This window comes from Rousettus aegyptiacus, unplaced genomic scaffold (genome assembly GCF_014176215.1).
Source record: "Rousettus aegyptiacus isolate mRouAeg1 unplaced genomic scaffold, mRouAeg1.p scaffold_m13_p_2, whole genome shotgun sequence".
Classification (NCBI taxonomy): Eukaryota; Metazoa; Chordata; class Mammalia; order Chiroptera; family Pteropodidae; genus Rousettus; species Rousettus aegyptiacus.
Window position 1 is genome coordinate 30,727,667 of NW_023416295.1, and position 23,351 is coordinate 30,751,017.

Consider the following 23,351-nt stretch of genomic DNA (forward strand, 5'->3'; position numbering starts at 1 on the left):
TGTCTACTTATTGAACCCACATTTCTCTTGTTAGGGCTTAAAAGGTTTAATGAGGATCTTACCATGTTCTGTTGTCCAGGGATTTCTGATTAGGAAGTTCATGCTTCTAGAAGTTTACTGAACTAGCTTGAGATTAATTCCATGAAGTGTCTGAAACTACTTTCTGTGAAGCTTCCTGGCAGCAATAATTAAAATGCTCTCTCTATATACCCATATTAAAGTTCCAGGCCCCTGATATCAGAGGCATTTGATTTAGTAGTGTAAATCAGCCAAGAGATTTGTCATTTGAGGTGGTGAGAGCGGTGATACTTATAAAGTAAAAGAAGGCACACAAAATCTGTATAATTGTTCCTCAACCAAAAAAAAAAAAAAAATGACAGCTAATAATTCCTTTTCTTCTCCTCCAGGGGCTAGAATGTAATTAAAGTATCAAGGGAATCCTATGTAGTTTCAATTTTCTAATAGCTTCCTGTTATAACATCTTATCATTCTGTCCTAAGAAAACAGCAGATAAGTACTAGCCTGGTACAACGTGGAGGGTTATGTGCTCCTTGGGTCCCTCTGTATGTTTACAAGCTTAATTCACCCTTCATTCACCCAAGCATTCAACAAATATTTCTGGAATACCTACCCTGTACCAGGATTTTATGGCAATGCTTAAAGGGACTTATAGCCAGTTTTACTTTACTATGATAAAGACCTTACCTGAAGGATGGCAGATTATAAAATGTCCATTTTAACTCTATAAAACTGATTAAATGATGTAGGTGCCTCATTTTCCCCCAGAGTGGTATCTGTCTGTCTCCCTCTTTCTCTTCAAGAGATAGTCATGGAAAGGAAAATAAAAAGAGTAATTTCAAGTTTATGTGTGTTCTAGGAACCATATTAAGTACCTCAAATATTTTATCTAATTTGGTACTCATAACAAACTTGAGAGAGAACTGTCATTCCCATTTTAAAGATAAGAGAGACTCGGATTAAATAAATAACCTAAAGTGGCACGGGTAATAAGGAGCAATGTGGGTTAGGAACCAGCTCTGCTTTCCTTGATCTGATGCAATCTTCATCGTGTTCACCTTCTCATGGAAAGAGTGAAAATAGCTTAGTTCTCAGTCATGAGATGATTACTTTCATATATTTTTCTTATGTCCATGATACAAAGACACATAGATTATTGCTTATTTTCATTTAGAACTAGCATATCTGGCTCAGAGTCATTGAACCAAACTGGTTAAATAGTTTTGATCTCAGGAATTCAAGTAAAAAATTTTTACTTGAATGCTAAGTGTTTCCAGAGGTATATCTTTTGTAATTATAATATTTAAGGAAAGAAATACAAACTGTTGTTTTAAAGAACTGATATTTTTTTTTAGCTTTCAAATCTTAGATTCAAAATAACAACATTCCAATCAATTAGCTAAGAATAAAACAAATATTGGTAATTCATGAAAGGGTTTTTTCACATTTATTAACAACCATTCAGCTTTTTCTTTTTTTTCTCCACGAACAAAGGTAAGCTTTTCCAGAAGATGGCACTCTAAGAACACTTTTGGGTTTGTATTTAGGAGTACCAGTCTATGCTTTACTGAATGATTTGCACATTTAAATTAATGACCTGAGTCTCTGTCATGCTTTCTTTTTGTGTGTGTGTGTTTTTAAAAATGCTTATTTAAAACAAATGTTTTTTTGCAACTTTTAGGAAATATAATAAAATGCCTTGTAAAAATCATATATATTTAAAGATAAGTGTATCTAATATATATTGTGTATTTCACACAATTTTTTTAATTTAGAAAACAGGTATTAATGAGAATTATTTTGTTCCTTGATTAAATTACTGTGTTTCTAAGTTACATCATTGTAATACAAAACAACAAAAAAAAATTATGTCTTTCCTTTTCAGCCACATTCAAAGTATATTGACAAAGACATATTTTAGAGACTACTGTAATACAATAACATTTCTGTATGAAATCATTTCTAGCTGACAGGTTTGGTTGATCTCTCAGTCATTGCTGAGTACCCAAAATAAGTTTAATTAGTTAATCTTGAAATTCTGTGTTTAATTTTTAACAATATTCACTTGGTCTAAATTTTCTAAAATCCCCTATTACCAATATTAATAAATGTACTGGTATCTTCTCACAAGGTTTATTATTTGGCCTGGTGACTTAAATTTCTAATGTGTTTAGCACCTCACATCTTTAAGTCTATTTAGTTAAGAACTTCTCTTACTTCGTCATTGGTATCAATGGTGAACACTGAGTTGAAATTATAAGACCAAGACTAGACTCAGATGACATCAATCATGTGTTAAAGAAAAAAGAAAGGAAACAAAATTTTTTTTAAATACTTCTAGTTGTATTTTAATGTGTATTTCTAAAGATTTTCATAAACCTAGTGATTCATTGTATGGATATTTTGAGAAATCAATAAACTATTTACTTTTTAAAAATATCAGTTCTTAAGATCAGCCTTTGGTTATAATTCTTATTAGGAATCCCACAGCATGAAAGAAAACTTAAAAAAAAAAATACCTGATTGTATTTGAATCACTTTAGAGCAAACAGCTCACAGTGACACTTTTTCATATGATAGAATGTTTAGAAATTCATGCCTTAAAGGTAAAAGAGTCTTTAGTCTCTAGAAAGTTCAGGAAGAACACATCTTGAACTTGAATCTTTCAGCAAGCAGAGTATCATAATGTAGTTCCAAATGCAGTTATTTATAACACATGGTCTTATTAAAAATTTCCTTCCCACCTCAAACGCTTACTTTTTAATCTACAGTTATAAGGACAGAGACTGTTCTTTTATTATTATTGATAGCAATAATATTCAAAATGATAATTCTATTGATGACATCTTTTTAGAGTACTTTTCCTCAAAGAATAAAAGACAAACATATACAATTTTGGCTCATCTGTCCTTGAATTCAGACAGTGTTTCTTTCTCTCTCTCTCTCTCTCTCTCCCCCTCCTTCTTTGTTTTGCTCACTCTCCCTCCTCCCTCTCATTTCCTCTACCCCTTGCTCATTTTCTGTTTCTCACATTTTTCGACTTAGAATGAGAAATTGTGAACATCACTGAGGATCAAGTCAACATGACTCTTACATAATAAAAGAGGCATAGACTAGGCAATACTATTTTTTAAAAATAAACATTTACTTTAAATTTTGCATAACTTGTTTGATAAAATATGTTATCTCAAATGTTATGTGAATATAAATAAGCTTATTATCTAATATTTTTTAGTTGAGTGTTAATTTTCTCTTCTTTGTAGGATAAACATGTTCTGACAGTTGTAACTATTGAGAGAATGCTGGAAAGGCTGAAAAAATCTAATGAACTTTTGGAACTCATTCTCAAAGGACTTAATGAATATTTGGAAAAGAAACGTCTCTTCTTCCCCAGATTCTTTTTCTTGTCTAATGATGAACTTCTTGAGATACTATCTGAGACTAAAGATCCCACTAGGTAAGTAATTTACATATATAGCATGGCTAAATTCATCTGCCTAAATTTAATTTTTAGAATAAGGCAGAATATAAATAAATATGTATAATTATGTTTATGTAATAACTCTTAAAAAGACTATTGTAAACATTATCAATAGTCGACTTAAAATAATTATTAAAAACATAATATCACTGAATGATATTTTTCCAGATGCGATGAATCTTAGAGTGGATTTCTTATTTTAACATATATTCCCTTACAGATAATTTCAGAACACATCACTCTTCTACATCACATTCAGAGTAAAGGTTATTGCCCTCCATGGCATGCAGTGACCTTCACAGGTGCCCCCCTCCTTATCTTTTCTATTCATCTCCCACTAGTTTTCCTTGTGTTCACTCTGCTACAGTCCTTGCAATTCCACCATGAAAGGGGCAACCTTCTCCCTCAGAGTACTGTTCTCTTTGCCCAGGATTCTCCTTACACAAATATCCATGAGACTTCTTTTACCTTCTTTAGGTGCTGTGTAGAAACCTACTCAAATATGTGCCACTCAGGAGGCCTTTTCTGACCACTCTGTTTAAAATGGCAACCCCTTTCAGCACTCTCTAGCTACCTTTGCTGGAACATCTTCTTGGCCTTATTTTCTCCTTTGGCAAACTTTTTAACATCAGTCTTACTCAATAATGTACTTTGTTTGCTTTTTAATTGCCTCTAGCAGAATATAAGTGCTATTATGGCAGAGACTTTTGACTGATCTTTTTTTCTCCCAATGCTGAGTCCTGGTTCCTTAGAAGAGTATCTAGTATACAATGAACTATGAATAGGTATTTGTTAAAACAAATTAATTAATTCTGTATCACGTGCCTTCAAAGTAGGAGACAAGTAATCCAGACAAAGAGATCAATTTAGGCTCAGATTTCCATCTAGTTTTTCTACTCTGCTTCTTTTTTGCCCATATGAAAGATACATTCAATTGATTATTGCTAATATGCCAAAAATGAAGGGTTTAGTCAATTCCAATTATATTACAATGAGAAGACTAAAGTTGGTTTGCTTCAAAGCAATTGACTTAGAAATTGTAAAGTACTTAAAGCACTAAACTTAGTTCATAATTTGCAAGCAGACTCTGAAAATGCTAGTTAAAGTGGCTACTTTTGTGCATTTGAAAATTCTTCAGATTAGCGTATTATTATCTCTTAGTCAAGATATATTTCCTCCTTATGTTACTTTGAAATCTTTTTATTTATTGTGTTAGAAACAAAGCCTCATCGATGTCTCTATGTCGTCTTTAGCTCCTATTATAATTGTAACTTTATAGATATTTTTGTGATTGTTGATTTAATGATGACCTTCTGCTGAGCTGTAAAATCCATGTAGGTAAGATTGTGTCTTTTTTTTCCCCTCATTACTTTATCTTCAGCAGCATCTAGCTGGGAGACTAGCATGTAATGAACATTTATACATTTTGAATGAAAACTGGAGGCACAAAGAACACTGATATTTAAGGAATTACTTTTTAATTTGACTAATTCTCTTAAACATTTATTTTTTTCCTGACAGGGTGCAACCTCACTTGAAGAAATGTTTCGAAGGAATTGCAAAGGTACAATTTACAGAAATTTTAGACATCACTCACATGAAGAGCAGTGAAGGAGAGATTGTGGAACTCATAGAGACCATTTCAACAGTCAAAGCCAGAGGTCAAGTGGAGAAGTGGTTGCTTGAATTAGAGAGAGTTATGATTAAATCCATCCACAAGGTAGCTATTATTATTTCTAAAGATGATAGAATATTAATGTATCACTGATAAATACCCTGTTATTTAAATGGACATTGAGTCATAAATTAGCAATTCAATTATAATAGCTTGAAGGCAAAGTATGGTCTATGATATTAATTTTATAGTGATCCACTTGAAACATGGTACAAAATACCATCCATATGGTAGAAAACATGGGTTTTAGTCATGAGTCTGTCTCATTTCTCACAGCTACATGCTAGTGCTTTTATCATTTATTAGACACACTTTGGTCTACTTGGTCTACCTTTATTTTAGTCTTATCTTGAAAGCCTCTCGCTACAGTTTCACATCAATCTCCTTGACACGTATGTTCTTTTTATGATCCTTTTGTTCTGCATATATACAAAATATGTACCAGAATGTTAGAAAATCATAAATATGTCCTACAATTAATGCCAACCTCATATTTTATGCATTTCATAAAACTTTATCAACTCAATCATTTATAATTATCTTTGTGAGTACAGAATTTCAAGTTATGGCAATAAATAGAGATTAATTGAGCACTTAAATTTACTTTTTAGTATAATATGAACTTAGCATTCGAATTCTGCATCAAGGATAAATATAATGGTTGAGCAAGGGACCCTGAAGATGAGAATGCAAAGGAAATATGGCATCAAGCCCTAATCAACAGCAGTTTTCATTAATTTTCCGATTATTTCACATATAATTAAAAAATATTTATTGGAATCTGGATTTTTAATGTATATCACAAGTCTTAATGCTTCTGTCTCTTCTTAAATATCTGCTTACATAATATTTTTCCAGTAGTCATAAAATCTTTTGGACAGTTTCCTATTTCTTCCTATTATGGATTAACTTATAATGAACATCCTTCTACATATAGCTGATTTATTTGATGGAATTATTTATTTGCTTATGGTAACTTCTCATGTAGTGGTCCCCTGGGCCAAAGAAGATGAGCTGTCATAGGCTTTGATGAGTATTGACAAATGGCACTCCCATTTTTGTAGTTATTAGCAATGCGAATAAATTCTGCTTTGACCACTACTCAGCAACATTGAATTTGGTTGTTTGGTTTGTTAATTGATGTATTCAGTGAAAACTCATTATCTTTGGCATATCTGGTACTATTTCAAAGTGCTTCAAGAAAATATTTCGATTGCCATTTTGGAACATTAAGATGGGAAGCAAGGAATTGTGTAGGAAATATTTTCCCCAAATGTCCACGTGTAACTTTGTGTTGGTGAAGTATGCAAGCAAATGTGATATAAAATACTACAGATAGGAGATATGTGTGTTACTTTTGTTCTGCTATATTTATTTGCATACTTGAAAGACTACTGGATGTCTAGATTAAGTGAATTTTGAGTCATTTGTAAATGATAAAGTCATGTTCTTGGCATCTTTGCCTCTTTCTCTTACTTGATTATCATAAGTTTAATGTAACTTGCTACCCCCCAAATAATATATAACTTACATGTATTTATTTATATATGGCATACATAGATAAAATATTTTACACATGACATATAACCATATTCCTCTTCATCTACTATATAGAAATTTGTGATTTAGATTTTAGTGTCTTCTTCTTGTTTTCTCCACAGTGTCCTTCTAGAATACATATTTATACCATCCTTGGCAGATGTCTGCTGTACCTTCTTTCATATGTTCCTTCCATTTCTTGGTTGTTCATTTTTACCTGTTCTTTCTGTGGCTTCCCTGGCCTTTAATTTTTTTCTCTATTACTAATAGCCAGTATTCTTCATCTTTTTTGAATTCCATAAATATATTAGCTAGACAAGAAATCCTGAAAGTTCACCCAACCCTATATATTTCTCAGAAAAATCTAATTTTTATATTTCCCTCCTGAGATTCACACATTAAAATGGGTGTCACCTCACAAGTGTTGTTACTATTCTTGATTGATACATATGACAGATTAGAATGCTTCCCACTGATGGCTGGTAGAAAAAGTGGACTTATCAGTCCACTGGAAACATGTAGCAAAGTACGTGAATTAGGCTTCCTGATTTTATAGCTCTCAACTCTCTCCATCAATGACTTATACATTTGTCCCTGTCATCATTTGCCTTGGGCATCAAACTACAGAATTGAGAGTGAGCAAGATCTGCAAACACAGGAGGAACTTCAGAGAAATTGTATGGTTTGCCTTAGTGTGCATGTACACATATGGACATGGCTGAATTGAGATCTAAATTCAAAGAAAATTATTATCTATGAATTTGATGGATCTCATTTTGGAAGTATTTGAATTTATGTTTTGCAATAAAATTGCTTGTGCCAAATGTATTTAGAATATTTTTGGCTATAATTGGTCAAATATTTTATATAATGTGATTCACACAAATTAATTGTCTGTATAATATATTTGTTTTGCTCATGGGTATATGAATAAACTTGAATTTAAATAGCTTAACATCACATGCCTTGAGTCTATATTAATGGCTAAGATGTTATAAAAAGTTGAGCAGTATGAGTTAATCTGTTTATGCATTTAGCTTTTCATTGTATAGAATGTTCCAGTGTGAAACTGTTCATCTTTAGCATTTTCTTTCTCAATTAGGTAATTAAAGAAGCAATTTTGGCCTATACACAATATGAACGAATTAACTGGGTAAGGGATTGGCCTGGACAGACAGTTCTCTGTGTATCCCAAACCTTTTGGACAGTAGAAGTACAAACAGCAATTTCAGCGGGGCAAGAGGTAAGCTTTTATTACTCTCAGGTTTGTCAGCATTTTTTTTGAAAGTCATTATAAAGACAGTCCACTCAAAAAATCAAGGGTACTTGAGATTCACCCTTATTATTATATACATTTTTCTACCTTTAAAAATAAAGTGACAAGAGGACTAAAATCCTTCCTAAACTCAGAAAGGTTAGAAGAAAATATGTAATATAACTCTCTCTTAAGCCTTGCGTAAAACTATGCTATGAAGACACGGTATCAGTTGACTCATTTCTACTATTTTTATCTTTATTTTTAATGTGTTGCTTTTAAATAAATATTAATATTTTTAATGATGCTTAACTTTAATAATTCTAATATAGTGGATATCTGAATTTAGTAAAACTATGAGTTGGATTACTGTTATTAACTGAAAACAGAAACTGCATTCAGTGCAACATTTCTATTCTTGAGATGGGATTTCAAGCAGGTCAATTTTCAGTTGACCAAAGGACCACATGGAATATAGAAATTGTATGTCTTTTGTTTACAATTATAAGTTTGAAGTGTATTTTTGACATGGAGTTTGATATTGTTGTCTTTAAGGTATTGTTGAGTATTAAGGTTTAAGAGAGACTCATATTCTCTGTGAGCAGACAGATCCCAGAGAGGAAAGAGTTGAGTGACACATGCTTAGTACATTCCAACTTACCAACCGTTCACTTATTTCTCCTCTGTGGGAAAGGATAGGACATCAGGCAGAAAATCAGGGATTTTTACAGAAAAGTCTTTCTTCATGGAAACCAGAGCACTGAGGAATGGTGGTTTCCTTGGGGTTACTTCTGGACTCTTGGCTATCTCATCCCATGTGCATTTTCTTTTTCCTCAGCCAGTCTAGAGAATTTATTTTATTTTATTTTATTTTATTTTATTTTATTTTATTTTATTTTATTTTATTTTATTACTTTTAAGCTACTACTCACCAACTTTCTTATATGAAAAGATTCCTCCATCACCATTGTGGGCTACTAAGGGGAACATGTAGTTTCTGAATCTCCCACCTTGCTTGTTGCCCACTGCTCCCAAACCACCCACTTCATTACAGACATGGTCTGGAGGGAACCAAAAAGCAAATGTGAGCAAATCAGCCAAATTTGTAGGTATAATCCAATTTTTTTTTCAGTTTAAATGTAGTATTTATCAACAATTCTATCCCTCTGTCAAGACTACATTTTTTTCTGGTCTTACTCCAGAAAGGTTGGAGCAGGTAAGAGTTGAGGTAGAGCTTTAAAGTGTAAACCCTTATGCTTCTGCTTAACTTGCAAGCATAGTTTGAATCTTAGGAGACATGCAGTTTAGGTCACTCCTTTTTTAATGCCACTATCCTCTGCTCAAAGCTACCTGCCTATAATTCTTACCATATTGCATACAGATACAAATAGTTTTCTTGGTTTACAATAGTATCTGCTGATATTGAGATGGAGTTATTTATTTACTCTTTTGTTAGTCTATTCATTTTTTTTTTCCCACTCATGTAACATGGTACAAAGCCATTCACAGAGAAGACCAAAATGAGAATTGCATCTCAAGGGTGACTCAGCTTCATTAGACTCGAGGTCCTTTGAAGGAACAGCTTAGCAATTTTAGCAAGTTATGCTTATTATTGTTCTTTGCCTGATTGCCCTCTTCTACTGTGTTTTATGGTGCTTCCATAGCTGTTTTATGGTATGAAATTAAACTTTATGCATGCCCTTTAAAATTAATTCTTTTCTTTTTCATCTGCTTGTGATTACCCTGCTTTGGTATGCCCTTCATCCGCTGCCTGTGGTTCTATAACGGGAGGCTAGCATATGTTTTAGTATTCTATGTGTTGGTAATTTTTCTCCTAATTAAGTGTGGTTCACATTTGAAACTGATAACTTTGTGGTTAAGCAGCTGGAAACTCTCAGCAGCTCTGGACACTTCCATTCTCTGCAAACATCCCAAGTTGTCTGGAGACTGACGCGATAATAGCACCTTATTATACTGCCACACTGCCAGAAAACCTGTTCACATCAGAATCTGTTCCCATTTATTTATTCAATGAATATTGATTGTGGAACTAGTCAGTATGAGGCATTACAGGGCTGATAAAATGAATGAAAGAATCACCACTGACACAGAGCTTGGGATATTGCAAATATTGATGTGATTTTGAGTCAGTGTATCATGTATATGTAGAACGATTGAGGTATAATAAAAATATTTGATTCCAGATAATGTTTATTTTGGCTGTGTATAATAGTAGTTTTATCTTTAGGTTTATTAGGTTTCTGTACAGAATGGTTTACAGGGAATAAAATATAACAAAAATTCTATCAATATTATAATTTTTTTTCAAATTAGCTTATCTGAATTTTCATTCATATAATAGAGTTCCTAAAGAACTCAGTTTACCACAGTTTGAAGCTAAATTTTAGTTCTAAATCTGTTTTTCTAGTATAGGAAAATATATTCTGCTAGTGTAAATAGTTATAAATTCTTATAAACATATGATTTGTACTGTCAGGTCTAAATATTACATTTAAAAAAATGTTTTGTGTTGAACTACAGAATGTGAGAGCTGGGAGAGCTTTCAGAGATCCTGATTTTGTTGACGAGAAAACTAAGATGCAACCGGTATAGCTTTTGTTTCTAGGATCAAAACTGTTCTTACTAATTTGTATATTTAATACACTTAAATTCACTAATTGGCTCCAAGCATTTAAACACATGGTTATTTAAATATGGTGGAACAAAAGTTTATTTTTCACTACTTATGAAGCAAATTAATAGTAATTAATCATGAAATCATATAAATGAAATAGTGTTCAAGCACCAAACTTTTGTAAAAATGACTTCCTTAAAATAAAATTTTAAAAAAGAGATAAAATATGTCAAGGAATAAGTGCACCATAGAGAAATAAGTTGCTATTCCTGATTCTATTCTTTAAACTTTTTCTCATTCTTGGAAATCCTCCTTTTTTGTTTCATTGCTACCACTTACCTGGCCCCAAAGGAGTGAAATAAACTCATCAGTGCATAACGTCTATTAAATATTATTGGAGTGGAGAAAGGGACCACATCAGTCTGCTGCTGTAGCACATCAACACTGCCTTTCAACACAACAATTTTCAGTGATTCTAATTTGGTTTTCATTAACCTTCTTTTTTTTTAAAACTTACTAATTAGATTTACCCACCAGAAAACAGACCCCAAAGCAAGCCTGGTCCATAGAATTGGCATTAGCTCACCATAAACTAAAATATTAGATAGATGTTTTGATTATTAAGATCTTTACATTTCAAGTGACACAAATCCTACTCAGATATCTTACACAAGAGTACTAGAAGGACTTGTGGGATCTAAGATGGGGCAGTTGGAATTAAGATCTCAGGGCTTTATTGCTGCTGCGGTCTCTTTCCTTGTCTATCTTTTATCTCTACTCATCACTGGCAGGCTTTATTCAGCTGCGGGGATGAAGGCTCGTAATAGCTTCAAATTGGCTTCAAATTGGCATACCCAGAGTCTACGAAGACTAGTGAAAGGAACTACAGAACCTAGAGGAGTGCAAATAGGAAAGGAAAGGTTGTCAGGTAGACACAAACCACATATGTCCATGATATCTGGCCAGATGAGGCTTGTTCACCTGACATCTTTGTGGTAAGAAAAATAAATGATTTTAAAATTATGTCATATGGAAAATTATAATAAAAATGTAGAAAATACTTTGTGTACATGTTAGTTCAAAGTGTTTTGATTCAGATTGATTTTGATTACACTAAGTAATCATATCTTATTTTCCTTCAGGCTCTTCAGCAATACTTGGAAAAATGTAACAAACAAATCGATGATATTGTCACCTTGGTCCGTGGCAAATTGTCCAAGCAGAATCGTGTTACTTTAGGAGCCCTTGTGGTGCTGGATGTTCATGCTAGAGATGTCCTCACAGTACTTGTTAATAAAAATGTTAGTGATGACTCTGACTTCGAATGGCTAAGTCAGCTTAGGTACTATTGGCAAGTAAGTGATATCACTAAATGTTACTACACAACAATTTTGGCTCATAGCTTTTTAATTTGTGCTTGCTTGTTCACATGGGAAGTAGTATCAGTAATAAAGGATTTTTTGCTGACCGCTGACTATATCCAAACAGGCATTCTCCAGATTGAAGATTAAAGCAGCCTAAAACTATATCTATATCATCCTTACAAAAACTATAAATCTATATCTAAATCCATATCCAAATGTATAGTTACACAGAAATACATAAACACATATAGACACACTCAAATTCTGAGTAATTATAAAAAATTACTCATTTTAAATGAGTCACTGTGCTTGATGAATCTGTGAAATGTTCAAACTAGTCAGTTTAAAGTTGCATTTATAGATTCCTGATATATCTAAAGAATGTAAATCAGACTGATTTAGTCTGATTTAGTAATTAAAATTTCCTCTTGTTGATCAGCTGAAGGAACCAGAAGCATGATCTGGAGGGAGGGTTTTGATCAGGGCAGCGGGTAGATGGTGATGGCTGTTACCACGGGGAAGGCAGGAGAAGCAGGAACAGTTAGTACAGTGGACAAGGTAGGGCCTGTTGAGAATGGAAAGAGAGAGCTCATGACGAGATTTGGACTCTAAATTTCTCATCTTATTCACTTTTGTGAAATGCTTGGGAAGTGTAGAGTAAGAGGAGAAGAAATACAAGAACCAGAAACCTTGAAAATTTATATGAGAGGCAGTGTATATAGTAGTAGTTAGAGTATTTGCCTGTGGAATCATTGTTTCAAATGCCAGATCCTCCCCTTATCAGATGTATGACTTGAGCAAATTCCTTTCTCTGTTTAAGCATGTTTCCTTATCTATAAAATGGCAATAATGATAATACTCACTCTATAGTGAAAATAAATTGAACAAATGATTGAAAATATAGGAGAATAATGAACTATCGGAAAGAGAAATTTAAAAAATAATCCCATTTATAATTGCATCAAAAAGAATTTGATACTTGGGAATAAATTTAACTAAAGAGGTGAAAGATCTATACATTGAAACTGAAACAAGAAGATATTGAAATAAATTGAAGAAAACACAAGTAAATGACAAATATTTCATGCTCACGGATTGAAAGAATTAATATTGTCGAAATGTCTATACTACTCAAAGTAATTTATAGATTCAGTGCAGTCTCTATCAAATTCCAATGGTATTTTTCACAGAAATAGAACAAACAATTCCAAAATTGATACAGAACAAAAGACCCTTAGTAGCCTAAGTCATTTTGAGGAAGAACAACAATGCTAGAGGCATCACACTCTTCAAATTATATTTAAAGGTTATAGTAATCAAAACAGTATGATATTGTCAAAAACAATAATATAAAAACAGATACATAGATCAATGAAACAGAATAGAGAGCCCAGAAATAAACCCATGTATGTATTAGTTTACAGCTAAGGAGCCAAGAATATATAATGCGGAAGGAGAAGTCTTTTCAATAAATGGTGTTGGGGAAATTGGACAGCAACATGCAAAAGAATGAAACTAGATCAATAACTTACACCATACATACACAAAAATTAAGTGAGGTAGATTAGATACTTGAATGTAAACCTGAAATCATAAAATTAGAAGAAAACATCTCCTCAACATTGGTCTTGGCAATGATTTTTTGACTCTAACGCCAAGGAAACAAAAGCAAAAATAAACAAGTGAGACTACACAAACTAAAAAGCTTCTGCACAGGAAAGGAAACTATCAAAATGAAAAAGCAACCTACTGAGTGGGAGAAAATATTTGTAAATCATATATCTGATAAGGAGTTAATATCCAAAATATATTAAGAACTCATACAACTCAATAGCAAAACAATCTGATTTAAAAATCGACAAGGGATCTGAATAGACATTTTTGCATTTCAAAGAAGACATACAGATGACCAATAGTTATATGAAAAGATGCTCAATGTCACTAATCATCAGTGAAATGCAAATCAAAACCACAATAAGATACCACCTCATACTTGTTAAAGATCCTATTGTTGAAAAGAAAGATAAAAAATGCTCAGGAGGGTATGGAGAAAAGGGAACCCATTTTGCACTGTTGGTTTGAATGTAAATTGGTGCAGCCACTATGGAAAATAATATGGAGTTTCCTAAAAAAAAAAAAAAAAATACAACTACTATATGATTCAGCAATTTTACTTTTGGGTATTTATCTGAAGAAAATAAAAACACTAACCTGAAAAAATATAAGCATCCTCATGTGTATTATTTACAATATCCAAGATATGAAAAAAATGTCCATCAACAAATGAATGGATAATGAGGATGTAGTATATAAATAATGGAATATTATTCAAACATAAAAATAATGAAATCTTACCATTTTTGACAACATAATGGACCTTGAGGGCATTGTGCTAAGTGAAATAAGTCATAAAGAGAAAGAAAAGTACTACATGATCTCGTATGTGAAGTCTAAAAAAAAAAAAGAAAGGAAAGAAAGAAAGGAAACCAAGCTTATAATTCAGAGAACGGGTTGGTGATTGCCAGAGGTAGGTGTTGGGGTGGGAAAAATGTATAAAGGGAGCCAAAAGATACAAACTTCTAGGCATAAAATAAATAAGTCATGGGAATGTAAAGTATAGTATGGCAATTATAGTTAATAATACTATATTGCATATTTGAAAGTTGTTAAGAGAGTAGATCTTAAAGTTCTCATCACAAGAAAAAAATTCTGTAATTATTTATGGTGATGGATGCTAACTAGACTTATGCTCATTTCATAATATATAAATATTTTTCTACTTAACTTTAGTAGCATGATTTAATTTAGTTGCTATTTAAATTATATGCAAACATTGAATCATCATGTTGTACACCTGAAATTACTATAATACTGTGTGTCAATTATACCTTAATAAAAATAAAATTAAAAGTGTTAGCAAGTAAAAAAAAAAGAAAATATGAGAGATAAAAACAAATATATGTTCCAAAGATATTCTATAGAAAAAGTTGAAGCCAATGACTTCAATTAGTTACCCCCTAAAATTAGATATGGAATTCTTCTACTGAATTAAATAATGTCTAAAAAGTTAATTTTAAAGATATTGTTCACAATATGACTATTATTTATAAAAGATCTTGAAATTTCATATTATTTAAAATTCTATTAAGATAACTTTATTTTATCTGATTTATCCTAGGAAAATCATTTAGAAACAAAGATGATTAATGCTGGCTTACGGTATGGATACGAATACCTGGGTAATTCCCCTAGGCTGGTTATTACTCCACTCACTGACAGATGTTACAGGTATGCTCAGTAACTTAAGGATATATTGGAAATAACTTTTACTCATTCCTAGACCACTTATTTCTAAAAAAAAAAGTACCAAATTATCTTCTACTCAGTAAATGTGTCCTATATTCTTTTCCTAAACCCTTAATTCTCTCAACTTGATCTTCAATTTCTCTTTCTCTGCTGGCTTCTTCCTCTCAGCTCCAGAGTTACCAGTGTTTTCAGGTATTGCAGTTTTTTACATTCTGCATATATCCTGTCTTCTTGAAACTTTTTGACTCTTTCTTTTGGATCATTTGCGGCATCCTGTTCCTTCCCCTGATACACAGAATTTTCTGGAATTCTATTTTCATGTGGTGTTTTGTTTCATGTTTTGTGGTTTCCTCAATGTTCTCATTCACTCTCAGGTGTTAGCAGATTCCCAAATCTGTACCTCCAGCCAAAGTCTCTCCTGTAAGCTTTTGCTACGCACATGCCCACTGGGTATCTCCATTAGATATCTCATAGGTATTTACGGTTGCATTTTTTTCTATCATCTTTCTGAATAATGAAAGTGTTTTAACTATTTTAACTCCAAGTTCTCATCATCGATATTCTAAATTATTGTTAAATAATTAAATTTTTTTTCCATTTTCTACCAAAAATATTAGTTTTTTGATGAAACTGTTCTCAGGATGCAAGCAGAAAGCAATTTTATTCTTTCTTATGAGTGTTCTTTAAACTTGCTCTATCAAATATTCTTTCCCATTCTTCCTGGATGAAATTTAAGGTAGATTCCCTAATTTTTCTGGTTATGCTAAGATATTAATAAAGTGTGTGTGTGTGTTTTTTTTCACCCAGATATCAAAAGTCCTTTTAGGTATAATATCAAAGTTAATTTATTTTATTTAATTTAAAACTTCCCTTCTCCCCCAGCTTGAGCCTCACACAAGGTCAGGGCCTGCATTTGTGAAGGTAAACATAGTCAATCTTTGTCATTTTTACCCCAGTCCTTTGCATCTATCCCTCAACAGCTCATCTTTTGGCTCCTCCAGTGTTGAGGGTTGATGGAAGAAAGAAGTAAAGGAAGAGATGGGTTTATATGTGACAAGTCTCTTGTGTGACAACTATCTCTTGGCTGTTTAGTGCCCTCAATGATGACAGAAGCTCAAATATGTCGGATCTCTCAGGGGATTCTCCTTCCTGTGGAAAATGTCTTCTCTGGCAGGCTGCTGGTGACTTTTACTTCAGCTTCTGTTTGAGGCCCACCATACATACACCTTTTCTTTGTGGCCTTCTCTGGTCCTAGCTGGGCCTCCCGCACAGGGTCCTATTCAGCATGACTCACATCTAGCTCACTTCCAGTGGAATCGGGATCTGGCCAGACGATACACATGCATTTGTCTGACCAGCAGTGAGAATACATCTCTCTTACTGTCCCCATTTTCCCCCACTCTAACATCAGGATGTGTCCCAGGGCATTCTCTTCACTTTAGATATTTTAACTTGTGAATCAGCTCCCACTTCCTGTGCTCCACCGAATCCAGGGCCAGGTGGTGTGCCAGGCTTTCTGAATAGTTCTCCAAGGCCCTTTCAGTCAGTTTGTGAGAGGAGCAAGTACTGCTCTCTCTTCCTCTGCAGAGAGGGAGGGAAATACATAACACACAAACAACTCTTGCCAAAGAAATCCTCACTCCTGGCTTTTCACTTACAATCTTTCTATCCAAATTCGTGTACCTTTATGGTAAGTGACCATTTCACTATAAGACAAGATGATCTGGCATATATTGCTCTTAGCTTAGGGTTTTAGTCAAAATTCTAAGACAGAGCTTTATTAATGTATTGTTGCATTTTTACAGCTAATATGTTAACCAAAAATTTTATCACTGTCTTTGCTTACCATTGCTCTTTGCTTTGCCTTATTTCTGGCTTAATATTTCTTCTTACTAGACAACATCTTTTAGTTACGGTTTCAGTGAGGCTCTACAAGTAACAAGCTCTACATCTTTATCTAAAAATGCCTCTTGTTTTTTTTTTGGTGGGGGTGTCCTCACTCAATTATTAAATGACAGATTAGCTAGATATAGAATTGCAGATGACCAGTAATGTTCTTTCCGCTCTTAAGTGATGATATTCTCGGCATCTATCACTACTGCTGTTAGATGTTATGTTGTCGATGTTCACTACAATGTGTCTAGATAGGGAATGATTTTTATTCACTTGGGGCATTTTCAATTCATGTCTTTCTTCAATTCTGGAAAATTTTAAGCCACTGCCTTTAAAATTTTCCCTTCCCCATTCTCTTATTTCTCTCTGCTATGTCTCTTAACTTTTCTTATATTAGATCTCTGTATCTTCCTCGTGATTTCCTCATATTTACCATCTAATGCATAATTCTCTGTTTATTTATGCTTATTCTACTATTTACATTTGCTGAGATTTTAAAAGTTTAACAATTATATTTTTCATTACATGTATTTCATGTTGTCTTTTATGAAATTGGTTTCTTTTTTTCCTTAAAATTCGATAATGTCTATTGCTTTTTATTTTAAATCTAATCGAACAAACGATCGAGATACCAAAGAAGGCAGAGTACCATGTAGGTAGTGACACTCCCAGAACTTTGCCTTCGCCACTTCAAGTCTGGCTTTTCGCTTTGATCTCTCTCCAGTTTTAACTGTGAGCTCATTTCAGTGGGGGCTGTTTTGCCCTTTAGTTTTTTATATTCTCAGTTGTGGAGGTGTCCATATGGAACAGTTTCACATTTCTCTCTGAGGAAAGCTCTAGGGTTTTCTGTGGTCTGGAATAAAATTTTAACATTAATTTTTCACTTTGGGTTCATGTGCCCATGGGTAATGGAGATTTTGGCCCCACCTCCATGAACAATTTGGCTTTGATCAGGCCCTGCATGATAAGTCAACTTCCTGTCTCTTCTGTGGTTAACTCTTTTTTGTCTCTCTCTGGTAGATTGCTGGAGTAATTTTAGGTCCCTTTAGAGACATCACAACGTTCTAGGTTGATATAGGTGGATCCATTCCAGCTCCTCACCTTGTTCAGTTTTGAGTTTTTTTGTTTGTTTGTTTCTATGTGGATGTGTACACACTTGTATTATGCAGATACCATAACAATATACGCCTCTATAGCTTTAGCACCTAATTGCCTTTCCAGCTTTTCAGTCCCTCTTCATTGGTGATTTCCTTCTCATTTTTTCAAAATGGCTGCATACTTTAAAAGTTATTATTAGTTTTATTTTATGTAGTGTCTCCATTTACTAGCAGTAAGGGGGTTGGGTGATTTGGGGTCAGCTGAATTCTCCATGTTGACTAGAAATCAGCATTGAATTTCAAAAGTGAATTTTGACATATACAGATATATAGATATATAGGTAGATATGTCCATACACACACACACATACACAGAAGTAAAATATAATAACAAATAAAGTAATGCACAAAGATTATCAGAGGCTAGTGGAAAGGAAGGAACTATTGATGAAGTGAGAAATTTGGCTCTCAGTTTAAACTTTTCCTTTTTTTTAGGCTGTCTATGAAAATATCACATTATTCTACAAAGATCGTTTATTTCTTTTATTCCAGAACATTATTTGGAGCCCTTCACCTGCACCTTGGGGGAGCACCTGAAGGCCCAGCTGGCACTGGAAAGACTGAAACTACTAAAGATCTAGCAAAAGCTGTAGCCAAACAATGTGTCGTGTTCAACTGCTCTGATGGGCTGGATTATCTGGCTTTAGGAAAATTCTTTAAGGTTTGAATTGACACTCCTTTTTTTTTTTTTTTTTTTTTACAATATGATAACAGGTTAGGGAAGAAGTTTATTTATAGTGAAACATAATTTAAAAGACATTGTAGTTTAAGTAAGTTTAAAATTAAAGCACTATCTTGACAATTCTCGAGAGGTGGGATTATGCAAAAGCTTATCTTGGAAGGAGCTCTACCTCCCTTTTCAGTCCTGCTGTAATGGGGCAGTATTACTGGAAGTGTCCCTTCAAGACACTGGAGCAGATAAAAGTTTGAGAACTACTACAGTATGTGAAGATTTTGGGACTCTGAAGACTTCTTTAACTATAGATCTTGTTATTAACAAGTTATAATTCAGTAATTTATTTTTATGGGCATATTTTAGTTTATCTGCTTTGTTGAACTTGAACTTTATATTGTGCCTTTTTTTTCTTATTTTCAGTCAGAATCACACTCTAACTGTAAGATTGTAAAAGGCGGAATTAAGATGTAAAGACCCTTTCTATAAACCTATGAACAACTAACTGGTCGTTTTAGCACTTTCTTGCTACAGCCTGTTATTCCTTAAAATGTTTGGTGGTACAATTGAGTGCAAAATTTTCTATTTGGAATTATAGGTTCTATTATTTATCTGCTTGCTTTATTCCTATTTTTCTGTAATTTTTCAAGTACATTTAAAAAATTCTGTAATCCTTACTTTTCCAAAATTTCTCCAGAGAAAGTTAACATTTAAAAACATAAACAAACAAAAAAGAACATACCAATTCTACCCAAAATAGTAAACTAGCTAAATATGTTCCTGGATTAAATGTGGCCTGGTCATTTTATAACACACTTGGAATATTAAAAAAAAAATCTACATTTGTGATATTGAAACAATTAGATTACGAGTTTTTAAAAAGTCAATATTATAATGACTAAAATACCAAGAAAACATCCAAATGACCAATTACCATTATAATCATTCTCTGTAATGATCTATAACCTTGTCGTAATGATTCTTTAAGAAAGAACTAGCAAAATTTAAGAGGTTGTATGTGTAAGTTGGTAATCATTATGAAAACTAAGCTTAAAGAAATGTCTGGTATGTAGTGCTCAATTTTTGAATCTATATGATATTCTTAATTCTTTAATTTAGATATATATACTGAATAGTATTAAATTTTCCCATCAATAAGTAGTTATTGACTATATGGACACTTTGCATTAGTATCATACTAAATAATGGGGGTACAAAGTAAAAAAGACATCAGTCTTTCTATTAAAAATGAGCCTTATAATCTGTAAAACTGAGTATGTGACTTCATAAGCATTCTAGTGTCTGTGATTTCTTAGCCTTTTATTATATCATGTATTTTTAGAGATCAAATTCACTGATAGAATCTTCTCTAAATAATAAATTTGCATTCTTTGACATGTAGTTCACGTTTAATCCAGTGTGTTTTAGTAGACTGAACTGTTCAAATCCAAGTTCAGCCAGTAGCAGCTGTGTGGACTTCTACTGATTATTTAATGTTTTATATGATATAGCTTTAATTTCCTTACATAAAAGATATATACAAAGTGCCAAGCATCATGCATGGCACATGCCAGGTACTCAATGAAGCACTCATACATATATGTACAATCTATAGAGAGTACAACAAATATTTGTTGAATCGATTTTTTAAAAAGTGAATCTGAATTTGAACTGAGCTACTCAAGCTTGATTTTCCATTTTTTCCTTATGAATAAATGACATATATTTGTGAGATAGCTGTGAGTTAGGATTGCAAAGTTGGGCCTCAAACTATGTTAATTGGCTTTCAAGATCCTCAGACCACAAAGCAGTCTCATTGGCAACATAAGTCACCTTATTTAGAGGATTATTACAACTCACTCTGTGGAGTCCCTATGGAAAAAGGAAATAAAATCAACTTGTAAATTTATAGTTAGAAAGGCTTTGAAATTACAGGTTTATACCGAAATGCCAAAAAATATACAGAGAGCTTTAAAAAATCAATTGGAAAATTTTCCAGTTGGTCAAACTCTTTATTTATGAAGAATATTGATATTGAATTAGAGAAAAAAAAAGTCATTTTTTAAGATAAAGGTGAATAGCAATTTCCTTGATAGGATATTAAATCCTTGAAAAGATTAAGTGAAAATGTGGCATTTCAATGCAATATTCAATCAGATAAAAATTGAAAATTTTCATTACTGTTTTCTCCCAGGGATTGTTATCTTGTGGAGCCTGGGCTTGCTTTGATGAGTTTAACAGAATTGATTTGGAAGTACTTTCTGTGGTTGCTCAACAAATTCTTACCATCCAAAGAGGTAATGGACTAGTTTGTCTTTGCATTATGTGAAAAAAGTAGAAATATGAAAGGTAATGAATGGCATAAGTCACATTTATATGTGGAATTGCTAAGTCATTTCATTCTTGATTACCCACAGGTATTAACGCAGGTGCTGAGATACTAGTTTTTGAAGGAACTGAACTAAAACTTGACCCCACATGTGCTGTCTTTATAACAATGAACCCTGGGTATGCTGGGCGATCGGAACTGCCAGATAATCTGAAGGTATAAAAGGGGAAATTATATCATTTATATCCTTTCTGTCATTTACAAAGTTAATATAGAAAAACAAAGAACATGCTATCCTTAAATTTTGTCCAAAATATTTGCTTTTAGGTGTTATATTTTAGAAAACTGTTTTAGGAAATAATTTTTAAAGGTTTGAGAACCTTTAGAAAATAAATATGCTAACTGCATGCAATTTACAAAGCTTATATTTAAAAATGTGTGGTAATTATAGAAAATTAGAAAAGAAAGAAAATAATGAAAAGGTACCCATCCATTCTAATGATTACTAGATTGTATCCCCCAATTTTAAATGTCTTTTAAAGCGACAACCGTGTGTACTATTTTGTCAAGTTTATTACATGAGCATTTTCTTATCTTTATAAATGTAATTCTGTAAAAAAATTTACTGGACTATGTCTTCTGTTGGACATTTAGATTGCTTTTGGTTTTCTTGCATTGTAAACAATATTGCAATGGGCAATTTTTACTTTAGACTGTTCTCTATTTTAAAATATTTCCTTAAATAAGAGTCATAGGACCAAGAGCTATGTTGCTAAATTGTTTTCTGATAGGTTAAAACAATTTACCTCCACGTCAATTCTCAGTTCTCATGAATACCTAGCACTATTTTATTTTTTGTAAAAGTAACAAAACATTTTGCTAATTGAATAGACTAGAATCTTTACTTTAAAAATAAAACTTTAATTATTAGTGAAATACAACATTTTCCTCATATCTTTGTTAGACATTTCATATTATTTTCTGGTGAATTGCATGTTTATGGCTGGTGTATAGAGAACAACGTTGAAGAATGATTCAGTTGTAATTGTAGCTCTAAAACCAAGATGTCTGACTAAATTCTGCATTCCTTCCACTATTCACATGCTTAGACTCACAGCTTCGCACATTAGATGAATTTTTCATTTCCACCAAAAAGACTTTTTATACAACTAATTAGTGCCAAATGTTTTTTTTTTTTTTTTAATTTCCATTCCATGCACTTTTATAGGTTAGATGTTTTAGTACTTTGCCTCGGTAAGGGAACGTATGATTAAAAAATAAAAACAGGTAAATCCTCTTTATTCAAGAAGCATTTTGCAACTTTTCAGTGTGACTTAACATTTGGAAAGCTCTTTTCTTGTAGTTCTTTTATTTATTCATTTATATTTTTCTTTCATTCAGTAGGATCCATCTGTATATATAAATATTTGTAAAGTCAAAAAATCTGTGAGTAGCTAATCATAAAAAGCCGGGACCATTATTGACCGAGTCTGTTAATGGCCTATGGTTTCATATACCGTGCAGGTTGAAATAGTGTAGAAATATTCACCTTGTGGTTTTTGGAGAACTGTATTTTCCTTCTACTTTAGGCCAAAGTGTCTATCAAATTTGGATAGCTTTTTAAAAATTCCTCTTATTGTGCAGTTTTCTTAGTTAGAGCTGCTACAGAACATCTGTTTTTAAGGTTATATGGAAATACCTAACAATTTTTTTAAAAAAGTCTTGGTCTGAGATGAGGTACAGATTTCTTAGAAAAGAAAAGAAAAATGAAAAGAAATCCCTGCTGAGACCCAGAGAGTATTGTTACCAGTGTTCAGTCATCCTTGAAGCCCCTCTCTTCATCTGGTGATTCAGCCAGTTGCCCAAACCCAAGGATCCTATTCACAAAAGTCTTGTAATTACCACTGCTCCTGTCCAGTCCCACTGCCACGCCTTGCTTCTGCCCCTCTTCAGTCTTCTCTTGCATGTCTTATTGCATCAGCTCACTTGTCACCAACCTTTTTGCCACTGAAGTTCACTGTAATAA

At 32.8% G+C, this 23,351-nt stretch overlaps 1 protein-coding gene across 1 annotated transcript in view; it reads left to right on the forward strand.

Moving 5' to 3' along the window:
- DNAH7 (dynein axonemal heavy chain 7) overlaps positions 1 to 23,351 on the forward strand; it is a 202,474-nt gene that overhangs the window by 57,373 nt on the left and 121,750 nt on the right. The window contains exons 20-27 of the mRNA XM_036235992.1: positions 3,282 to 3,475; positions 5,021 to 5,219; positions 7,816 to 7,956; positions 11,746 to 11,958; positions 15,146 to 15,255; positions 18,816 to 18,984; positions 21,191 to 21,293; positions 21,414 to 21,541. Of these exons, the coding sequence (XP_036091885.1) occupies positions 3,282 to 3,475; positions 5,021 to 5,219; positions 7,816 to 7,956; positions 11,746 to 11,958; positions 15,146 to 15,255; positions 18,816 to 18,984; positions 21,191 to 21,293; positions 21,414 to 21,541 (1,257 nt within the window). The remainder of the gene's footprint in view (positions 1 to 3,281; positions 3,476 to 5,020; positions 5,220 to 7,815; positions 7,957 to 11,745; positions 11,959 to 15,145; positions 15,256 to 18,815; positions 18,985 to 21,190; positions 21,294 to 21,413; positions 21,542 to 23,351) is intronic.